Raw genomic sequence first — 24,134 nt, forward strand, 5'->3', positions numbered from 1 at the left:
TGCACATGTAAGGTACAAGGCAACGAAATGCAGTTAGCATCTAACCAGAAGTGCAAATAAGCAGTAAGTACAGAATATACAAGGTCTACAATATGTACAATAACTATACAGATAAGTATTATGGACAAAATTTACAGATTTTAAATACTATCAGCATGATATACAGATAGGTGTACTATGAACATATTATACAGATGAAATATGTGAAGTGTATGTACACTATAGGCAGAACTATGAACATATGAACAATTTACACTATTGCAATGGAAAGTAAAGTGCATAGAAAATATTTCAGTGTGCAAATGGGTTATTCAGTGTTCCTGGATGAACAGACAGTAGTGCAAGTAATAGCAGGTTTGCTGTTTTTGCTTGTTGTAAATAAATAAATAAATAAATCAGTCAGATGTAGTGATGAAGTGGGGGAGGAGTCTGTGTGTATGGTGTGGGGGGTGTCAGAGGGCAGAGTTCAGCAAGGAGACAGCTGTAGGGAAAAAGCTGTTCCTGGATCTGCTGGTCCTTGTCCGGAGGCTCCTGAAGCGCCTCCCGGAAGGCAGGAGGTTAAACAGTCTATGGTCAGGGTGAGAGGAGTCCTTAAGAATGCTGCGAGCTCGACGTACACAGCGTTTCCTCTGGATGTCCTCAATAGCAGGAAGTGGTGTCCCTGTGATGCGTTGGGCAGTTTTCACCACCCTCTGCAGTGCTTTGCGGTCAGCCACCGTGCAGTTTCCATACCAGACTGTGATGCAGCTGGTCAGGATGCTCTCGATCGCACACCGGTAAATGTTCACCACTATGGCTGAAGACAGCTGGTTCTTCTTCAGTGTTCTGAGGAAGAAGAGGCGTTGGTGAGCCTTCTTGACCAGGCTGGAGGTGTTTGTGGTCCAGGACAGGTCCTCCGTGATGGTGGTTCCCAGGAACTTGAAGCTGGAGACACGTTCAACAACCAACCCGTTAATGTGGATGGGGTCATGCGTGCTTCCTTTCTTCTTCCTGAAGTCCACAATGAGCTCCTTTGTTTTACTGGTGTTAAGAAGCAGGCTATTGTCAGCGCACCATGTGGCCAGGTGCTGAACCTCCTCCCTGTAGGCAGTCTCATCGTTGTCACTGATGAGGCCAATCACCGTGGTGTCATCTGCAAACTTAATGATGGAGTTTGATCCATGCACAGGCTTGCAGTCGTGGGTGTAGAGGGAGTAGAGGAATGGGCTCAGCACACAGCCCTGTGGTACGCCGGTGTTAAGTGTGATGGTGATGGAGTGGGTGTGGCCTGACCGAACATGCTGAGGCCTGTTGGTCAGAAAGTCCATGATCCAGTTGCAGAGGGAGGTGTTAATGTCCAGGTCTCCAAGTTTTGTGGTCAGCTTGGAGGGAATGACGGTGTTAAATGCTGAACTGAAGTCAACAAACAACATCCGTACATATGTGTTGTTATTGTCCAGGTGTGTGAGTGCAGAGTGCAGCACTGTGCATACTGCATCCTCTACGTCTAATGCCAATTCAGCTTTTGTGTTTCCTGCAGTGGAAGATGGAGTTTGTTGATACTGATTTCATTTGAATGGTAACAGCTCTACAGTTTCTTATTATTACACATTTAATGAGGTTAGTGAAAAAATTACAATTTAAGAAATATCTGTTTTGTTATATATAGCAACTCCTTTTCAGTTAGTTGTTATTTCTACCTCTTTTATAGTCAAAGAGCACTTTATTTGGAGTTGTTCAAGTGAGAGGACATCTGAGAGGACATCTGTAACGTTTAATAATTTTTTATTATGTAAATAATTATTTTTTTTTGCATTAAAAAAAAGTATAGATTTCTGTTTGTGTATGCTGTCAATTATAGTTTTTACAAAGAAAATCGGAATTGGCAAAAATCGGTGTCGGCAAGTAACATTTAAAAAAATCGGAATCGGCCAAGAAAATTGGAATTGGTGTATCTCTAGTAGAAACATCCTCTTACCTTATTTTGGTTTACCTTTGTCAGAATGCAAACATATAATTTCCTGTTACACTGTCAAAAAAGGTCCTGGTCAGGGTCTAAGTGTGATTGCATAGGGCCTAACATCAATAACAGGGATGTCAACTTTTTGATAATTTAGTCTAATTGAAGTCTAGTACCAGGATTGTAAAATGAATAGATATGATTATGATCATTTGATAAAATTAAGAGAGCATGCCGTAGTTACTTTTGGGATCATTTAAATTTTTTTAAGTTTCATATTCCATCACGGAGACCACTGAACGCGCCTCCTTAAATGGTTTCATGGTGCTCGTAGTTGTATTTTAAAACATAGTCGCAATGTTTGCAATTGGCATTATTGGCATTTAAAATAAAATGATCCCAAACGTAACTGTGGTGCATGGGGCTGTGCGGCGCGGTCAGAGAACCACTTCCACCGGCAGTGCTACTGCATAACGCACGGTTGCTCACATGAAACATTTTTTATGTGAGTATTATGACACAAGTGAGGTACAAAGCTTTGTTTATAAGAGAAATAATTGGTTAGCAAGCAAATGTTACATTGTGACCAAGCTTTTGCATTCATGCTGCTCGATACATTTAAAGCCAAACGCAGCTTTGTGTTCTGTTTTGCCAGTTGGTCACAAATTTCCACAAATTTAATATGGTTTCTTTTCACAAATCCTCACCGTCTCACCCTCTAATTTGCTCTAATTTTAAAGGGGTCATGAACTGAGAAATCAAAATTCCCTTTATCTTCTGACATATAAGAGGTCACTGTGCTATAAAAACATCCTTTAAGTTTAAAAAAAAAACTCAAAACTTTCTCGTTAGTCTAAAATCAGCTTAGTAAAGCCAATCTGCCAAAACAACAGGTTGTGGAATGTTCCACTTTATGATGTAATAGTGTGGCTAAACACCATCTCTGCAGAAGATGATCTACATCACCTTCTACATCACTGTCTGTTTAGCCCCACCCACCAATTCATGCACGTGGTGTTAATAACGAGCGAGACAGAAACAGGCCTACTCACAAACCAAATAATAAACACGGCTCCGAAGACAACAAGATGCTGTGCAGTGCCAAGTTGTGGGAAAACAGTCTTTTCATTGCCTTCCTTCTGATCCCAACATTAAGAAAAAGTGGAAGAACTTTATTTTTAATGGATTTCCAGACCGCATCAGTAAGAACTTGGTCCTTTGTTCAATACATTTTACTGCAGATTCGTTTACAAACAAGTAACAATTCAATGCTGAATTTTCAGAAGGATTGTAACTAAAAGATGATGCTGTGCAGACTATATTGATTCAGACAATAATGTTACAACACACAAGCGTGAGTAACTGTTTTTTTATGTAGTCATTATTGCTTTGTCTGTCATAATGTGTTTTTAACCTAAATCACAGAAGCGTCCATCTAGGCTGTCAAACATACAAAACTGTTAGCCAAACATATCAGTGGGCATTTACTTCTACAACCTGTCACATCTAATCAGACAGTTCCAATGAGGGGGATCAAATCAAGACAAAAAAATAACCTATTACTTCTAAATTATGATTTTTTTTTTTTAATCTTGATAACATTATAAGTGGACCTTAGAGAACAGTACAAAATAATTTTACAAAAAAAAGGGAGTTCATGACCCCTCTAAAAGGGACTATATACCTTTTAAGATAGAGATTAAAAGAATAGTTCATCCCAAAATTAAAATTATGTGATAATTTACTCTCCCTCAGGTCAATCCCAAAATGTTCAGCAAGTGTACCATTGAGGATACTGCCAAAGATTCAAGCTACTGTACCCCTAAAAGTAAAATTTTTGCCTATTTTTTCTGACTTTGTACTTATCAGATCACATCATTTCCAAAACAATAACAACAAACTAAATGTATTAGCAGTGGTATTTAGTATTGACAATATTACTATTGTGATTATAAATATACAAATTCCTAGCCTTTTCTGTTATTCATTTCACCAACATACCATTAAATGGCTCCATAAAAGATCAACAGTGTTAAATAAACTCTTGTGTACTCGGAGAAAAAAAGTTTCTGTATTGTGTAATGTTCAGTGTTGTTCAGGGACGGCCTATTTGAAGTCATGCTATTGTTCAGCAAGCCAAATCCTCCCCAGTCTCTCCTCAGATGACCCAGAATTTGAATGAAAAATAAGAAAGAAAATATTCGAGCCTCTAGGAACACATTATCTTGAATATTAAAACGCAACCCCCATATCCATCTTCAAATTAGCTTCAAAAGAAAAAGGGATTTGATTTCAGTGTAAATCCAGTGTAAATAAAAGGTTGTTATTGCAGCAAAGCGCCAAACTCACATCTGGCCAAAGGTTGGTCTGCAGCCTTCCTGTAGCACCGCAACCTCCGATGGCACATCCACTTCTTTTACAACATTTACAAAAGTTTAAAAGCAAATCAAAAGCCCCTGACAGTTTCAGGCCTAATATTTTAACCTCTGCGACACAAGAGCATGCTCATTCCCATGGACTTCTTTGTGCAGGGGTCGGCGACTTGAATGGGCCTTCATTAAGAAGAGTTTGCATCAACAGTTAATTATGCAAATGGCCATAACCCCTTCATGCACTAACAGGTTCCGGCTAGATCCCTTCACCCTTCATTGCCGTCCCACAAAAAAAAAAAAAAAAAAACAGCCCAAACACTGTACTCCTGAGATATTTAACATACATTCCCCCTTACAACTCCTACTCAGTGTGCTTATTTCCAACTCTTTCCAAATGCCACATCGACTCTTGGGTGGGGGGCGGGTCTATAATGGCAGCCATTGTGGCTTCTAAGCCCCAAACAGCCTTTTTCCATCAAAGACCCTCCGGAAGACTCTTGCTGGGTGCAGCTGAATGCCCACTATAAGTCCCCCCCACCCTCCTTGTGGAGAGATGATGGCCTGAACTCATCTAAGGGACCAAAATAGACAATTAGGCAAAAATGCATGACAACCAATTTTGTCATTGTTTCAGTGATGGTAACGACAGGCCTCACCAGCACACATCAGATGTCTGTGCTAGTTTCAAAGGCCAAAGCTAATGAGAATACACAGGGACAGTTCTGACATTCACCTTTATTTTCTCATCAACTGTCAGAGTTTGTCTGTCAAACTGCTACACAGATTTAATGACCATCACTTATTCTTTTAGCTTCCACTAAAGTGAGTTTATAATATCCATCTGAATCTAAATCTGTTTAAAATGGTTTGATATCTTAAAAAAGTACATAAATAGAAAAAAATTAAATAAATACAGGTTCATACAGCTTAAAAGAAATACAAATTTACAATTTTTTCAGCACAGGATTGTCTTGTAGGTCTCAAAATACTTCTGCAAGGACGTGCACAGATATAAGTAAACATTAAAAATATTATACATTACAGATACACTTTCTGTGAGAATTTCACAAACAGTGTGATACAATGCAAAAATGGGTTCACATCACCACTTTGCATATGCACTGTGCACATAACTTGCACGTTTTTATGTCCTGCCAATTTAAACATTCAAGTGATTTTAAACCATTCAAGCCCAAAAACCATTCTCTCTTGCGAGAGAAAAACAGTACTCATGCACCCACATCCAAAGCACACACATAAAGCTGCCTCTTGGTTTTTGTGGCTTACCTCACTTAAATATCCAAATACATCATGTCAACATGTCTGTCATTCACGTACTGTAATTATGGTCTGTGCATTAGCTCTAAAAATGACAGTCACAGCATCCTAATTTACACTGCTGTCAAATGTTTGGGATCAATAAGATTTTGAATGTTTTTTTAAATAAGTTTCTTATACTCATCAAGGCTGCATTAATGAGTAGGGCCCTAAGATTTCCGCGATGCAGAAAACCTGGACGGAATCGTGGAATCCAGTCATAAAAACGGAATTTACAGTTTAATGCGGAATGTCATGGAATTTGTCAAATTTTTAATGAATTAATCAAAAGTAGGTCATTACACTTAAATCAAATAACAATATGGACTAGTATCTATAAATATTAAGCCAGAAAAGTCGATTTAAATATGAATCCTGCATGTTTTGTGTCTCGGTTAAATGGTTTCGTTTATTGCACACATATGGAAGCACGCGTGACGTTCGCAGTGATTTCAGCTTCTGCCGTCTCACTTAATGAGGACGTAAACACACAACATCTCCAGAACTGCTCTGAGTCACTTCATGAGCATTTGACCATTTGATTTGAGTAAGACATAATACACATGTATTACATACACAGAACTGTAAAGGTATTCAAGGCAACCCATCAAAATAAAATTCCAGGTTAATTTAAAGACAAGTATTTGCCAGAAATGTATTATTATTGTTCAGCAGAATGTACATAGCCTACTACTACTACTAATACTAAAAAGAAACAAACATTATTTTTTAAGGAATAGTCACACAACATTTCTTCCATGTTTTAATTTTAATAGTAAATTCCCCTTTGTTTGCCAAAAAACAAAGTTTGCTTAATTTTCATTAATTAAAAGATGAATTAAATTAATATTTTATGCCTTCATTTGATAACCAGAAAAAAATATAAATACACTACAGGATTTCTAAGGCTATTTTAAGAAAGAATTGATTAAATTAAGTTGTTTTTATGCATTTAAATAATTAGACATGCTAAAACACAAAATTAGGTAACAATAAACCATATAGTGAAGAAAAAATGAAACATTTCATAGGGCCCTAAACATGTCATTTTTGTTAAACTTTTAATAAACTGAAGTGAAAATTTATAAGTTTCCTGATTTTAATTAATTAGACATGCTTTTTGATTAATACAATTTAATTTAACCATTAAAAAGGAGTCGAGAAAAATTAAAACGGAAAAAATTTTGATTTTGTAGACATGCTTTTTGATTTTTATAGGGCCCTATATGAGATATAAAATACAGGAAAAACAGAAACAGCTGTGCTGCTTAATTTTTTTTTTTTTTTTTAATGTTATTTTGTGTGGGTGGGGCGGTGACTTAGAATTTTTTTTTCATGATTCTTTAATGAATAAAAATGTTAAAAACAAGAGCATTTATTTAAAACTGAAATATACACTACAGTTCAAAATCTGGGGCCAGTAATTTTTTTTTTTTTTTTTTTTAAAGAAATTTACTTTTCAACAGCAGTACATGTGACTGTTCTTGGCCAAATGTTAATCAAACAAAAAAGACAGATTATCTTTTGTAACTATAGAGTAAAGAATCTACTGTTATTTTACATTTGATTAGCCTGCTAAATTTCATTTCTGTATCATTTCTGTTCTTGAATAGTACTGTCCAACCTAGGCCTACCTGAACAACTTTATTCTATCTATTTGTACTATATTGTTTGTAATTAGTTTTTGTTCTTATTTTATTACTGTTTACTTAGTTAAAATGAATTCAATTTAAAATTTGAAATCAAGTTTGAAAATCCCTGCACGACAGTATTGTGTATCGACAATACAATTATTATTATTGTTATTATTATTAATATTATCAAGCTAGTAATACTATCTAATTAATATTAGGGCTTATTTGTTCCATTATATTTCTTTTTCCGCGTTTTTGCAGTGTTGCGTGTTATAAACAATCACACACGATTATGTTGAGCTTATGAATGCAATGGCCGATCAGAGGTGTTCAGATTCTTTGTTCAGCGCTCGCTGACTGAATTCTGACTCGCAGATTCTCTCATCATAAACAACAAAGTGCAGATGTACGTGCGATGGAAGTAGAAGAGATTTATTCATCAAACAATGTAACAGCTTCACAAATTTGTAATGGGAATGTTTTTTTAAAGTGCATAAACTCGAGCTAGACTAAAGTCAGTGATGATGTTTTTTGATAATGTAAATGTTCTTTGCTCGTTTTCTGTAGCTGCTGTTTGAAAAACTGAGGAAATGTAAGCATTATGATTAGTAACTTAGAATGTTTCTATTAAATTGTTATCATGTTAAATACAAATTCTGTTATATTAAAAACATTAGGCTGCTTTTAGCCTTGCGCTGGAGTTGGTTAATTTTCCGGCAATGAAATTAAATATGTAAATAGTTAATTAAATAAATTAGCACAATAATATAATGTATCCGCGATCTTACAGGCTGGTGATATGTAAATCGGGTATTTCGCCCAACACAATACTGTGTGTAAGATGTTGTGCAACAAAATTTAATTGTATGCGTTTACATTTCTGTAAGTATCATCCTAACAATATAAATATTACATAAACACAAAATTATATAAATTGTAAAAACACAAATACATTGAGTGAGGAATCATTTAGGATAATATTAGGTGAGAATGTCACAGTCACAAGTCTCAAGGAACCATAAACGTCATAACTAAACTGTTAAACCAAGAGTGTTGAGGGCTCAACTTTAAAATATTTTCTGAGAAACAATAAAGACTTGCTCCAGTAAGTAACTTCAGCAGCTGCCAAACCAATCAAACTCTGTCATCTGTTCATATGTGACAGTACCTCAGGAAGAGGAGGGGGTCAGCTTAACAGTTTCCTTCAAGTTCATTTGATTCAAAAAGTTTACAGTTACAGTTTTGCTATATTGTTGATGTATTTTAGGTCTATATACAAAACAGTCTAGCTTTGAGTTCATTAAAGGGATACTCAACCCCAAAATGAAAATTTTGTCATTAATCACTTACCCCCATGTCGTTCCAAACCCGTAAAAGCTTGTTCATCTTCGGAACACAATTTAAGATATTTTGGATGAAAACCGGGAGGCCTGTGACTGTCCCATAGACTGCCAAGTAAATAACAGTGTCAAGGTCCATAAAAGGTATGAAAGTCGTCATCAGAATACTCCATCTGCCATCAGACGTGCAATCTGGGTTATATGAAGCGACGGGAACACATTTGTAAGCATTTGTCTCCTCTGTGTCTATCCATACGTATGCTCTTCTGTATCATCCGCGCCACAAAGATGCGCTGTTTCTACGTGTATTTAGCTTTGATTTGAAAGAAAACAGCACATCCTTGTGGTGCGGCTGATACAGAAGAGCATATGCAGCACACAGTGATATGGAGAGACACAGAGACTGTTGACAAAGGAATTGTTGAAAAAAGTCGTTATCTTTGATTTCTTCGCTTACAAAAAGTGTTTCATGTCCCTTCATATAACCCAGATTGCACATTTGATGGCAGATGGAGTATTCTGAAGATGACTTTCATACCTTTTATGGACCTTGACACTGTTTTTTACTTGGCAGTCTATGGGACAGTCACAGGCCTCCCGGTTTTTATCCAAAATATCTTAAATTGTGTTCTGAAGACGAACAAAGCTTTTACGGGTTTGGAATCACATGGGGGTAAGTGATTAATGACAAAAGTTTCATTTTGGGGTGGAGTATCCCTTTAAACTCCACTTAAAATATCAAGTCAAATCAAATCAACTGTTACTCAAGCTTGTCTTTATCAAATGAGTTTAGGTAATGTATATTAAAAACATACTTTTAAATAATTAAATAAACTTGCTGGGTAATCATAAACTGTAAGTAACCTACACAACAAAACAACAAACAAACTTACCATCACATACAGCACATCTCGTATGTTTACATTACATAGATCTCCAAAAAATAAAAAAAAATAAAAAGTGTTAATATTATTGCCGATCAGAACATGGGCCTCAAAAACAGGGTCCTGTATTTGTGTTGACCCACACTAAGTCTACAGAGAATTCCACAGCCTCCGCAGAGAGAGAGACCAATCATAAAAGGCCTGTTGTTTGCACACCACATTTGTTTCTGGAGCCCCTTTGTTTGTTATTTTATTTTTCTTGATTTTTTTTGGACCCCTCATTTCAAAAACAACAATCTCAACACTTATGTAATAGTAAACTCAAAACAGATTCAGGGAACCCACTGCCAAGCCCACCCATCTCAAGCTGGAACTCATGGCTTTCCCTCAGCATTGAGACACATTCAGACACTCCAGATTGAATGAAGAACAGGAACAGCTGTTTTCAAGGCATGGCACAAACAGGAGATTTAAAATCTGAATATGTATGAAAGTCGTAAATGTCTCAGGAAGGATTAAGCCTGATTTAATAACTTTTTGGACTGCACTGACCTGAAAGGGAACGATTGGCCATGTAGCAGCAGAGTCATTCTGCCACTTAGTGGTCACCATTAACACATACAACCGATTATAAAACTCTGAGGGGTTCAAACACAAATGAGTTTATACTCTTGCTGGAGGGATGAGGGAATAAAAGTTTTACTACCCTCTTGGAGGCAATTAGCGGTGTAGCCCAAAGTGTAGATGAACTGAAGCCATTTTGACATCTGAAGTTCCTCATCAAATTGCCTAAGACAAAATGTCTAATAAATTACTAAATGTAAATGTGGTTTGTGTTTAAAAGCAGATTAACAGATGCTTTTCAGATGTTGTTAAATGTTGGCATTGTTAACTAAAATTAAGATGATTAAAAATTGGTTCCTTCATTAAACTAAAGCTGAAATAAAATGAATATTATAGTAAAACAAAGTCCCCATAAAAAATTGAAGTTTTTTTTTTTTTTGTATGAATACATTAGCCTTAACGTAAGCTAGTGTGCTCTAAAGCAATGACAAATTTGCATTTACCAGATATAAGCATTCAAAACTCACAGTCTTTCAATTCTGCCAATATATGGATCAATGATTTTGATGACATCACCTTGCACTTCAGCTTTTCTTCAAACTTTCAGTCCAATCAAATGCTGTCAAGAATCCAAAACGTCCCGCCCCCTACACTATAAATTTTCTGTACAGTGAATGGCACGGAATTTTCAGACAGTGTACAGGGGAAGTCGTGGCCTAATGGTTAGAGAGTACTCTTAACGCTAAGGTTGTGGGTTTGAGTCTTGGGCCTGCAATACCACAACTGAGGTGCCCTTGAGCAAGGCACTGAACCCCCAACTGCTCCCCAGGCGCCGCAGCATAAATGGCTGCCCACTGCTCTGGGTGTGTGTTCACAGTGTGTGTATGAAATGGGCATCCGATGTCCCCTTTAAAAATTCAAATGTTGCATTGGCAACTAAACAAAAATAAAAGTTTAGGCACTGATCAGGAAATAAATAATGCAAATCAGAATAGCCATTAGGCACAATAATATTCAACAATAATATCAGGTGTTTATTTTATTAAATAAATATTATCTTATTTCTTCCCATAATACTTTCCTTTGTTTTCAGACAAAATAATGATTCCCAGAGAAACTCTTTCCTTTCAGAGAATATTCATCTTCAATAAAAACTGAATTACTCTTAGTGAAACGGAAAATACCAACCAAGTCATACAAAATCTGTCGGATTGAAGAAACAACTGGACTTACTGAAAAGACATACTGAAAGACTTTAAATTTTAGTCTCTGGTACAAAACAACTGTGTTGCAATCATCGGTTTCAAGCTGTTAAAAGACTTTCCCCCTCAGTGTGGCACATCTGCATTGCATTGCCTGCATTTCAACGTGGGAAACTTCATTGATGTACGAAATAATACAGAGTGCTAAGTGGGGAGGTCTTAATGGGTCAGAAGAACTAGAATTTTCTAATCCTAACTCATCCACCTTTCAGCACATTTGTAAGTGTTTGGCATTCAGTCTTTTGATTTGGACTGCTTCAACAAAAGTGGACTGGCAAGAACATTCCCAGACCTCATAAAAAGCCAATTTAACCTAATCTTTGATCTGACATACAAAATAAATCTTTTCTGTTAAAGAGATAGTCCACCCAAAAATGAAAAGTCAAATGACTTTTTTCTGTGCAACATTATTTTTCTCATACAATGTAAGTCAATGGGCTCAAACTGTTTGGCTGCCAAAATCCTTCAAATTATTATATTTTACTTTCAACAGAAGAAAGAAGTCCTTTAGGCTTGCAACAACATGACGTTGAGTAAATTTACACAGATTTTCATTTCTGGGTGAACTGTCCCTTTAATCATCCAGAAATGTCTTGTTTGGCTCTACACCTCTTTCTCTCTCACAAAGAAATTAACATTTCAGGTGTGCAACTTTTTACACAAATTTGTCACTTTCGATTAATTTAACAGCTCCTTGCTGAATAAATGTAACACATTTTTAGTAATATCTAACTGACACTTTTAAAACAAAAGTGTATACACCAAGGCAAGCTGTCTGACCGAAACACGTGGTGCTTCTCAATGTTCTAACTCCGTGTTTTCCAAACATAGGCCTGGAGCTCCTCCAATCTGCAGTGAACATGGAATGAACTAACTGTGTCAAATAAAGGACACATACACACTGTGCAGTGTTAGAGGTGCTCCAGGACCAGGAATGTAAACACATCCTTGTCATCTTGCAGTTCAGCCAGCCTGTGATATGGAAATTGACACTTTAGTCATATAAACGCAGCTTTGCAAACCGCAGAGTCATCAGTAACTGATATTAAATTGATGCTTCGGTGAATCTTTTAAACATGTCTTGCTTAGATTTCTTCATCTACACATCTCATTCTAGCATCCTTTTTATAATGTCAAAGGAGGAAAAGACGCAAGAATGCACAACGGCTGAAATGAGAAAACAACAAAGGCATGCAATTTACACAGGAAACAAGACGACAAAGCAACAGTATATAAAAAACTTCACAATAAAAGTCCACATGATAAAACAGATACACTGACCAGTGAACAATGAAAGACTGGAATGTTATTTTGAAAAAAAAATGATAAACCTGCTTGTTTTGTGGCTTTTAGTCCATGCGTGCCAGCGATGTAGTAGTACACTCGTAAAAGTTGCCAACATTTAATTTAAAATGAGTGGAAAATGGGCCAAAATATTTGACTAAAAAAAAAAAATTATATTAAACTAGTCTTTAGCTTTAGACCTTTTACTTCATAATAAAGAAAATAGAAGTTACAGGATGATCAGGACTGCAAATAATCTGTTCTGGGTCATAGTTAATGAAATGGCACCACCAAGTGGTTCCCATTCAAGAAGTATTTGAGGTTCATTTATATAAATTTTGAATCAATCACAGTGCAACACTGGGACTGGCATTAGATATTATGCCTATATTATTTTAATTGGTTTATACTGTGATTAAGTCCAGATTCAAGCTTTAACAATGCTGTAAATATTAACATAAAAATAATAGACTCTTTCGTTGATGCACGTCTGTTTGCAGATTCTACACGAATATCATCCAAAGAATTAAACTGTAAATAGTTCACCCCAAAACCGAAAATCTGATATAATTTACTGCCATTATTTACAGTGAAAGTGAAAACATTTTGGGATATTGCCTTGTGATTTTTTTTTATAAATCACACAATAGAAGTCTATGGCAACCAAATATGTTTGGCAACCAACATTTAAGTTTTTATTAAGAAGAAAAAAAATCATACAAGTTTGCAATAAGTAAATAATGAGGAAATTTTCATTTTTGGGTGAACTGCCCCTTTAAGTTTATGATGAAAACCTGACAATACCAACTGTACTAACCTTCTAGTGTTGATGGGCATTGATGCAGCTCATTTCATAACATTCCTGTTCCTGATATCAACAAACATACTGGCATACATAACAAACGAAAATATACTGTCTAATTACTGCTTTATGTTTTTGAACAATCTGAGCCAAGCATTCTCAGAGCCTTCTCAGCAAACCTAATGAATGCAAACATTTTTGCTGTCAGTCAAACTATCAGCACAAAGGCCACCTGAAATGGAACAAACGGGCAGTTAACACACATCTCATTTGTATTCTGTACAGGAAAACTGTGTTCCTAATAACAGTGAACAAAGGTTTACCATCTCATGAACACTAGAAAAAAAATAAGCCGTAGAGTTCTGTCACTAAAGGTTTTGTGTGAATAAATACATGTCAGACTGACGTCAGAACTTAGCAAACACACATGAAGTTGCATGTGCAAATGCACATATCCACATGCAAAACTGGGAATGAAAGAGGGTAGGGTGTTTAGACTGAGGGGCCTGATAACCGATTGCCACGTGCCACAATTTTAGACCAGGACTAAAATAGAAGGCATGTGATTTTCCCCTCCATTGCAGTCTCAATAAAGGTCCTACAGAACACTAATGAGACACAATAAAACCTTCACCCTCACAAGCACACACACACCACATCCACACTGCTGAACACCACAGAAGATATTTTAATAATGTGGATAACCAAACGTCTAACCATTGATTCCATAGTATTTTTTTTCCATACTATGAAAGTCAAGAGGGACCAGCAACAGTTTGGTTACCACCATTCTTTAAAATATATTTTTACATGAGTTCAGAACACACCTCCTTGATTACATATGATGGTGATGCAGAACAATGGCATATTGAGGGGAAATCGTGATGTCACAATTCTTACGATTTCAAATCCAGGCATTTGAGAAGGGTAGAACAGAATACCTGCAAACTCACAAGAGGTCAAAAAGGTGACATACTGTAGATCGGAATATGAGCCTTGTAGGGGGGTCTGGGGGCAACCACCAGTAGATGACAGTAAATGACTGTTTTAATGTGCGAGTCATTAGTCATTCATTCAAACAGCTGATTCATTCAAAAACGAGGCAAGTGACTACTGTCTTTATCATAGACTGTATAAAAACATGGATGTAGTGTCTATGACGTCACCCATAGTTTTCTGAAAAGCGTTTTTGAAGCTCAAAGTGGGCAGAGCAGGCTGTCGCCATCTTGGCAGCGCATCACCGCGCGTCACTTCCTGATCATCAAAAATGGACAAAAAGGTGGGAGCTGAGTGCTGAAGTCATGCCCAGCTCGACGGCAGTGTCAGCAGCGGCAATCTACCTGTCATTCAAGTGGCCATTCCCTTAATTATGCAGAACTTTAAGGCTTAATATAATTTAAACGGATGAGTTATAAAAAGATTCAGCCCCCTCACAGTTGTCATGAAGGGCAAAATTAGCTATATAGACCAAAATCATTTTTTGTACCAGGCTGTAAACATGATTTTTTTTGCTGTAAAGTTGGGCATTTTTACATGGGGAGTCTATGGGATTGACTCGACAGTCGATGAATTGCAGTGGGTTACTGAATCATAGACTCACTTGATTTGTTCAAAAACGTGGATTCATTCAGTATCGAAACACTGCTGTGTTGCTCAGAGACACAAAACATTTTTGCTGTGGCTTTGATTGAAACTTCGTCAGCAGACTTGAGCAAAAACAGTCAATATTGTATTGCATATTGCATTGTTTAACTCACAATGAATGAACAGCCGCGGATCAGTATTGGACTGTAAACGCGTCCTGTGTGAAAGCACAATGATTCCGTGCTGCTTCTGCACCGCATTCGTAACGCACATGGACTACATATTCACTGCAGACGGAGTGTGAAACAGCCTGTATGTTTCACACGTACTCCGTCTGCAGTGCGTATGCGCTGTGTTTTTTAACCCATGTTAACGGATTGGAGCGTTCACACTGCACGTGCTTGCGGTCCGTCAGTGCATTCCAGGAGCAGTGCATCTGCAGCAGTGCAGCCAGCGTTTAGGGACGGAGTCTATTTTTGCTGTGCTGTACGCACTGAATTAAAGTGACAGTACATTGATCGCAGTATAAATGAACATAGATCGACACGGAAATGTGGTAATTTCACAATAAATTGATATAATTAAAGTCTACTGTGTTTCACAGTCAACAAGTGGCTTTTTGGTTAGATTTAAAACAAGGAAAAGTGCACTTTTAGATGAACAAGGAATGAGAGCCAACTGTTTCTGTCAGTGGTGAGTTTTAATTTAAAAAAGTTTGTGATAGCGTACTTTTAACAAGAAATGTAGGCTATATGTTGTTTAAATGTGTTGCCACTTGCTTGAGCAACTTATTATACAAACCTAGAAATTAAATGAATAAGTTGTGTAGCCTATATTTATTGAGTTTAAACTAATGTCTTTGAAAGATTGTGACTGTACTGTGATAAAGGTGATCACAATGCTAAAAAAGATTTTTCAGTCACAACGTTTGGATTTGAAATCAAAATAATGGATAAATGTGTTTGTGGCCTAAACAGCCACGGATCAGTAACGGACTGCAAACGCATCCTGTGTGAAAGCACAATGAGTCCATGCTGCTTCTGCACCGCATACATAACGCACATGGACCGCATACACACCACAGACGGATATGTGTGAAACAGGTGAAGTGTGCCGTCAAAATGGACAGGTTTTGAGATGAGTTGTGTTCGATTTGAAGCTAGGGTTGCCACCCATCCCTTAAAATATGGAATCATCCTTTATTTAAAGGTAAAATTATGCATCCCGTATAAAATCGATACGGGACACGATTTGTCCCGTATTTTACAAAGGCCAAGGATTTTGCAGGTTGGATAATACTAATAGCAATTATAATGAAATAAATTTCATAAAGGGTATTAGAGAAGCCATGGGCATATGCAGCAGACAGGCCTGACGGGCACAGGCCCACCCACTCTGATGACAGCCCCCACCCCCCAGTTTATTATACAAATATAATATTTGTTAAATAATTATTGTTTCATCTATTTTAACACAATTAGATAACTATTATAACAGCTCAAATAACTAAAATAAATAAAATGTGTTTTTGCATAATTCTTAATTAGTTGACTGACAGCAGTGTTAGCCTATTGTTATCCTGTTGAACATAAAAGAAGATACTGGAATGTGGGTAACCAAACAGTTTTGGTCCCCAATGACTCCAATAGTATATTTTTTCCCTACTATGGAAGTTACTGGGGAGCAGCAGCTGTTTAGTTACCCACATTCTTCAAAGTAGTCTATCTTATTTTGTGTTCAACAGAAGAAAGAACTTAATGCAGGGGCTGGCTCCAGGGATGGGCTAAGCCAACCCAAATGACAGTCTTGCCCACCCAATCAGAATTAGATAAAGATGGTGTTCATTTTTTTTTTATGCAGTGATTAGAACCAATCTGAAGTGGACTGTATTTTAAGAAGTTTAAGATACAGCTGGAGACTACCCCAACAATAATAATATAACACCAGAAAATTGCAGCATTTTTCTTTTATTAGCTGTATGCAAGGTGCGCTGAATTCATGTGGAGCTTCAGGCTGTAATTTCTATGGATTAGTTTGAAATGGAAATGGTTTTTTCATTGATTTTTTAGTTTTTTTCTTGTATACACGACAACGTTTTCAAAACAATTCGCGTTTACACATATCTGCGAAAACAGCCAAAACGCTGTATTATGTATATCAGGCCAGTAGTTGGCGTTGTCACCTTGTAAGTAAACAGTACCTGTAGGGAAGTGACGATTATATGTTGTGTATGATGCGTCTCCGCTGTTGTTTGTAATATTGGTGAAGTAAATCCACATTTTGCTGAAGAAACGTTAGCAAACTCTTGAGCAGCAGCAACAGTACCATATACTCCAACACTGTTGTGTATGTTTGTTCGCGCTTGCCTTTAAAATCAACAGTACTGCGCATTTCTACATACCTAACTACTATGCATACGCATGACATCACTGTTTTCAAAGATTCTCATATTGGGTGTTTACACGATTACAGTGAAACCGGTTTCAAAAAAATGCATTTCAGTCCCCAAAACGCCATTGTAGCGTAAATGAACAGTCAAAAACGCATAAAAAGTTTCCCGTTTTTGGCTGAAAACGTTTTCGTGTAAACGGCCCATCAGTCTGTTGCAGAACACCAGAGGCAAGACAACAAGCGAAAACGGACAGAAATATCTGCGCGCTATCACGGGGAGTTTGTGAGTTATGGGGAGTTTAATAGGCTACATGAATATATATCATAGCCTACCACTGAAATAACCTGAGCAGTTTTAATGTTTTATAAACCCGCTCATATAATAACATGCGTGGACGGGGCAAGAGCATACAGTAGGCTATAGCTACAGTTCAGTTGAAAGGTTACCCCTTTTGGACTGCTGTAAATGCTGAATGTAAGAATGAAAACTGAAAGTAAAGAGCTTGTGTGGTGAAAGTTGCGTTCGTGCAACCGTCAGCTCAACTGTATAAGAAACGTAGTGTTCCCCGACATAATCTACCAAATTCCACCGCTTTGAATGAAAAGTAGGTCTGCCATTTACATGATTCATGTCATTTGTAATCGATTATGACGACAATAGCATTTTTCTGTTTTGTGTTTTCAACAATACAACTGAAATTGAATGGGTGCATATTTTAAAATAAATATATTATTTGCAGTTTACAAAAATTTTACAAAAATTCTTGTTCTTTTACTGTTCTTTTTTAAATCCATTTAAATCCTTTACTTATTTAGTTTCTTTAAATAAATACTATTACCATAGTGGTCTGGTCTTTATTATTTCCTCAAAATAATTGGTCCCTCAAATGTTCTAGACATGATTATGGTTAGTTGAAAAGTTAGTTGAAAAGAGTCACCAGTGTAGAAACAATGATCCAGAGAAAGAACAAAGAGGGCTTCTTTTGCCTTATTACATACATACATACATACATACATACATACATACATACATACATTACATATATATATATATATATATATATATATATATATATATATATATATAAATTTTTTTAAATTTTTTTTTTTTTTTTTTTTTTTTTATAATTTTTTTTTTTTTTTTTTTTTTTTTTTACTATTCAAGCTACAGAAAAAACAGTTGTCTTAGCTAGTATCTTTTTTTAGTTTTTATATGATTTTTTTAATATGGAATTTTTAACAATATCTTTTAGACTATGTTATGATATGACGACTAAAAAATGCTCACCCAGGATATATGAAAGGAAACGCTTGTATGTTGGTCTGTTACAGGGTTTAGTTTAGAACAATCTGAGAAATGTTCATTTTTGGGTGAACCATACCTTTAAAGTGACAGACACATCCATGCATCTAAAGGTATCGGCCTATTGTTTTATTAAAATTTGGATAGTCTGTTAATATAATATTCCATACCATTATCAGAGCTTGGTAGACATAATAATTATATTCTTAGATATTATTAGACAGATTAATTAAAAGATTATAATTAATGTTAGGCCCTATTTACTAATTTATAATTTATATTAATCATAAATATATACATAAAGCATCATATTTGTCATATACAATTTGGCATTTAAAAAAGTTTTAAAAATGCTAAATTATTTAGATAAAAATAGAACAAATAATTACATAATAAATTTAAGCAAATTAATAAAAATAAAAAATGTTTTTATTTTGCCTCGCTGAAGGTGGCAACCCTATTTGAGGCAGCACCGCACAGACCGATCGGACATCAAAGTACTGCAAAGGCGATTCGAAAGCATGCAGAGCCATCTGCTCTCTGTAGCTCTCGCGGTGCTTTGATGTAAAAAAAAAAAATTCTAAACGAGAAAGGGACTTTGGTTGAACATACTCCTGTCTACGAGCTTGCAATCTCTCTCTCCGCCCAGACCCCCCACCAAAAAAAATGTATTCTCCATTTCATGACCCCTTTAAAGACTTTTCAAAAACATTTAAAAAAAAATAACTGAATCAAAACTTTTGAATGGTAGGGCATTAAAGCTAACTGATAGGATATTTAGTACAATATACATAACTTATGTGAGGGTGTGACCATCTTTACCAAAGCAGATCATCATGTACCATCGCTGCTTCCAGGTATCACATAAATATTCCTGTGGCCACATCCTTTCATGTTAATAACATGACGCTTGAAAGACATAATCCAACGGATGTTGCTTTTTTTTCTACGAGTTAAACAAAACAGAACAATACGGCTCATCTCAGTAGTAGGTAACTTAAGCTGGAAGACTAGATAAATGCTGAAAGACCTCAAGTCATAACAAAGAACATTTTACAATAGGATTAGAATTTTGTTTTTTTCCTACCTTATAATGTTCCTCTGTGACTTCTAATATAAAAGCACAAAAGTTAACCTAAGGGTTAACTGCCAAAAACACCTGCCACACTACTCCCTGGGGTTGAACACACACTTACATTCACCACAGTTTAATCATTTTTGAAAATGAAAGCTGTTGAACTTGACTCCAGCTACTGTAACCATACATGTAGATCTACATGTGAAAACTACTATAGTGTTCGTATTGCGTATATTGTTGACTATAGACAACTGTAGCTTCAGGTAGCCTAGGTACCCTATTGCATTATTGCACAACATAATTCCACCAAACCATAAGTTTGGACAAACATCTAAACAACTAAAATCAAAGAAAAGGCACCAACGGGTGCATGCATAAAATGTACAGCAAAATATGGAGACCTTTGCTCGGCTTACCGTGTAAAAGCCAATCCTACACAAGGCTATTGAGAGCTGAATGTGTTCTGACATCGTCCCCAGCAACAGTGTTACCCCAGACAACAAACAAGCCGAGCCAGAGTAACTGGATGAGGACAGCAGGAGGACGGCTTTGAAGAGGGAACACAGAAAGACACTATACGAAGACAGAGAATCAATGGTTCTTCCTCAAATAAAAGGAGGGAGAAAAGAGGAAACAGTTCTGTTCATTCCCCATTCATAAATAAACAAGAGCTAGAGGTGGGTAAATACTCGAGAAGAGAGAGAGAGAGAGAGAGAGAGAGACAACAACTAAAGGGCATTAGTAGAGCCTCAAGAGATTATCAGCTCAGTGACTCGTACTGCAAAATAAAACTGCTAATTGGATTAGTTACTTTTACACACCTACACATAATAAATTATATAGAACAATAATTGTAAAAGATTTGCAGACTGTCAGAAATGTATTTAAGCTTGACTGAAATAATCACATTGTATGTTTTGATGAGCTACAGCATATTTTAATGTTAAATGTGTTAATGGTTCTCTCTTCCCTTTATTAACAAAGGAAGTGCTGATGATCATAAGGATGATAATAGCGATATTAATGAATTCCTCTGTGAGAAAAACTCAGAAAGAGTGTCAGAAAAGTACTAGGTTCTAAAGTTCTAAGCTGATAACATTATTGTCTAAATAATGCAGCAGTTTATTAAGGTCTCAAATGTTTACCATTACATGAACATATATTTAATTTCAGTCTTTTCATTCACATAAAAATTTAATTATGGTATCTATTTGACCCAGAATTGGACCATAAAGGAATTAATAATTTTATTAAATTGATCAAAAGAGGCAATGAAAACATTTTAAACAGTAACATTAAAAACACTTCTATTTAAAAAAAACACTGTTCATATGAAATTTGGATTCAAACAAGCCTGAAAAAAGTATCATGGTTTCCACAAAAAAAAATTAATCAGAATAACTTTTTCTTATTATCATACCAACATCATAAACAACCCCAAACATTTGAACAGTATTGTACTGTACACTTCCAAACAAGCATACAAATCCAAAGACATAAACAAACTGTAATCCAGGCCTATGCAACTATGTAACGAAATTTTCAGTGGCCCTTGGTTACCAATGAACTATGGCAAAACAAATGTCCAGCATCTGTATGTACTCATAATACACATCCACAAGGTGGCAGCATTGATATTTCATTCATATCTGTATGTAAACTATCACAGTTCACAGAACAAAAGCTATGGTATTCCCTTTGTCAGCATGCCAAAATCTTATGCGGATATCTTTAACCTTTAAATATCCTTTTCTCCTTAAAAATAATACCAATATCCTTTAAAGTCCATGTCTACTATTTTAATATATTTTAAAATACAACGTATTCCTGTGAAAGCAAGGCTGAATTTTCTGCAGCCATTACTCCAGTCTTTAGTGTCACATGATCCTTCAGAAATCATTGTAATATGCTGATGTGCTGCTCAAGAAACATGTATTATTGTTATTATTATAATAATGCTGAAAACCATTGTTGCTTAATATTGTTGTCAAAACTATGATACATTTAGTAACATTATAATGCATTACTGTTACTTTTGATCAGTTTTTTTGTGTCCTTGCTGTATAAAAATGTCAAAAAAAAAAAACTTAAAAACCATAATGTGTCATGCTTGTTAAGTACAAGCTTCCTATACAGTAATATAAAGATATCAGTTCTCTTTGCCTGCTCTAAAAATGGTCCGCCCCATCCCCTGCCCAGAAACCTAAGCAGAGGACTGTCTTTTAATAGCTTTGGTTGGTCCTACTGGCATTGAACTACTCCACGTTCACTACACAAAAAGCCAAGTTAATCTCTGCACCCAGTGTCATGGCAGGAGAGGGGATCACTATTTCCCACTGGATTGCAAGCCCTGTACGCTACCAGGAGCACTTCAAAACCAAGAATCTCACTGAATGCACTGAAGATCATCGACTGTTTGCCCTGCCAGGACCTGAATGTCTGCCGGTTAAAATGGACACTGAGGGGGGTGAACTAGACAGTGAGGAAGAGGATTCAGGAGAGCCATTATTTAAAGTCCTGCTGGACGTGACTCAGTTTAAACCAGAAGACATCCTCATACAGGTCTTTGAAGGGTGGCTGCTTATTAGAGGTCGGCATGGGGTGAGGATGGACGAACATGGGTTTGTGTCACGGAGTTTCACCAGACAGTATCAGCTGCCTGACCGTCATCTCCATGCGGGGGACCTCAAAGCCATGCTGTGTCATGATGGGATACTTGTGGTGGAGACCAAGGACCGATGGTGGCCAGCGTGTGATTAGGAAAACACAGTGACTTAAAACCCTTCATCATGTTAGTTTAACGTTGTTGTGATCAGTTCATCGGTAAAGCAATCACGTTTTTTGCTGCTGTATGACAGTTTTGCTTTGTTTTGGCTGTCCCCAGATGTTTAACAATCAGCTTGATTGCCTGCATAATGCTTAGTGGCAAAAATAAAATGTTCTAATAAGTAAAAAGACTTTTATCTGTTCATATTTCTATATACATAACCTAAAGTAATTAAAAAATCGGCATCAAGTACATAATAGTTCCCTTGCAGGATTGTGACTAAACTTTATGATTATGTCATTCTGCAAGCACGTTTACCAGCATGCCAATGCCATAATGAAGCGCTACTGTGCGTTTAAGAATTGTTTGACAAACCTGTTTAGTACAAAAAGTAAACATGCCGGCTGGGATGATCCCATAATACTTTTAGAAAACATAGAATCTTATTTTTTAATTAAAGAAGTTTTAATGTTTCTTGTGTCATACTGCACTATAATCACACATATATAAAAGAAGAAGATAAAATGTCTTAAAAAACACTTATATGAAAGAGATTCGCCTACATAGTGATGTCCGAATCGTGAACTATATCTTCTTTTGAATCGGATCTTTTAATAAATCGGTTGAAGCAATTCACAAACCGCTCTAAATGAATCTGCCTGAATCAACGAGGAGAATTCCATTGAGTTGACAGTCCATCTGAAGCAGGGTTAGAAACCAAATGTATTTCCGTTTATTTTAGTTTTAAGCAGGAACAGTATTTTACGTTACGAAAATAAACTGCTAAAGGGTTTTGTTTCCAAAGATAAGGAGCACTGTGCTAATGAAAAGGAATTCTCAATGACACGAAACGAGTCGCGCTTGAATCAAATACAGCTGCAGGCGTTGCTTGAACATTTCTTTTCAGCACATTTTGTACTTTAGACAAAATTAAAGATGAAGGAAGGGTTACTAATATTTGATAAATTATGTAACTTACCACAACATAGCCTTCTTGGAGAATTGCAACGGTCATCACATTCAGCCTGAAGATGTGACCTGCGCGGGTAAATTAAACAGGAAGTGACGTAATACCGAATATTTACTGGGAAATGTATTTGGTTTCATTAAAGGGGTCGTATGATGATGCTAAAAAGAACATTATTTTGTGTATTTGGTGTAATGAGCGGATATCGTCCTCTTTTGGAAGGCCAAACAAAGTAGTTTCGCTTTCACAGTGAAACACAGCGTATATACGACATGGCGGCGGCAGCAACAACAATACTACAACGATAATAAAAGGTACGCCTTCTTTCTTTGCGTGAACATCTAGGCAGCATTATACAACTCTTCCCACATACTGACATAGATATGTGGGGGCGTGTTAGATCTTCACAGATCTTCTTTATTCACCAAGAGCTTATAACACTCCAAAGAGAAAGGAAAATTTGAAATCGCATCATATGACCCCTTTAACAATATATATTGGAATTAAATAGTTACGGTATTAACCAGTTAGCATCATAAAAAAATTAATCAGGAACAAAATTAAAACTAAAAATAATTATTTTTTTTCTAACCATTTATAATGTCTGATTTGGAGTCAATGGAGGATTTGACTGATGGATTAAGAT

At 36.3% G+C, this 24,134-nt stretch overlaps 2 protein-coding genes across 6 annotated transcripts in view; one reads left to right on the forward strand and one right to left on the reverse strand.

Moving 5' to 3' along the window:
• Positions 1-23,676, reverse strand: part of LOC109083043 (ADP-ribosylation factor-like protein 15) — a 118,521-nt gene extending 94,845 nt beyond the window's left edge. The window contains exon 1 of one of the 5 annotated variants that reach the window (XM_042724525.1): positions 20,171-20,587. In XM_042724525.1, coding sequence (XP_042580459.1) covers positions 20,171-20,224 — 54 coding nt within the window. In that variant the 5' untranslated portion in view covers positions 20,225-20,587. Of the gene's footprint in view, positions 1-20,170; positions 20,852-23,500 lie in introns of those variants that run through there. The other 4 variants (XM_042724524.1, XM_042724523.1, XM_042724526.1 and 1 more) reach the window with 4 other exon arrangements.
• hspb3 (heat shock protein, alpha-crystallin-related, b3) lies at positions 21,973-22,704 on the forward strand. The gene has a single exon (XM_019095081.2). It carries the CDS (start codon positions 22,062-22,064, stop codon positions 22,512-22,514), a length of 453 nt encoding a protein of 150 aa, XP_018950626.1. The 5' UTR covers positions 21,973-22,061; the 3' UTR covers positions 22,515-22,704.
• Positions 23,677-24,134: the final 458 nt, after the last annotated feature.

Source organism: Cyprinus carpio, chromosome B5, assembly GCF_018340385.1.
Source record: "Cyprinus carpio isolate SPL01 chromosome B5, ASM1834038v1, whole genome shotgun sequence".
NCBI lineage: Eukaryota > Metazoa > Chordata > Actinopteri > Cypriniformes > Cyprinidae > Cyprinus > Cyprinus carpio.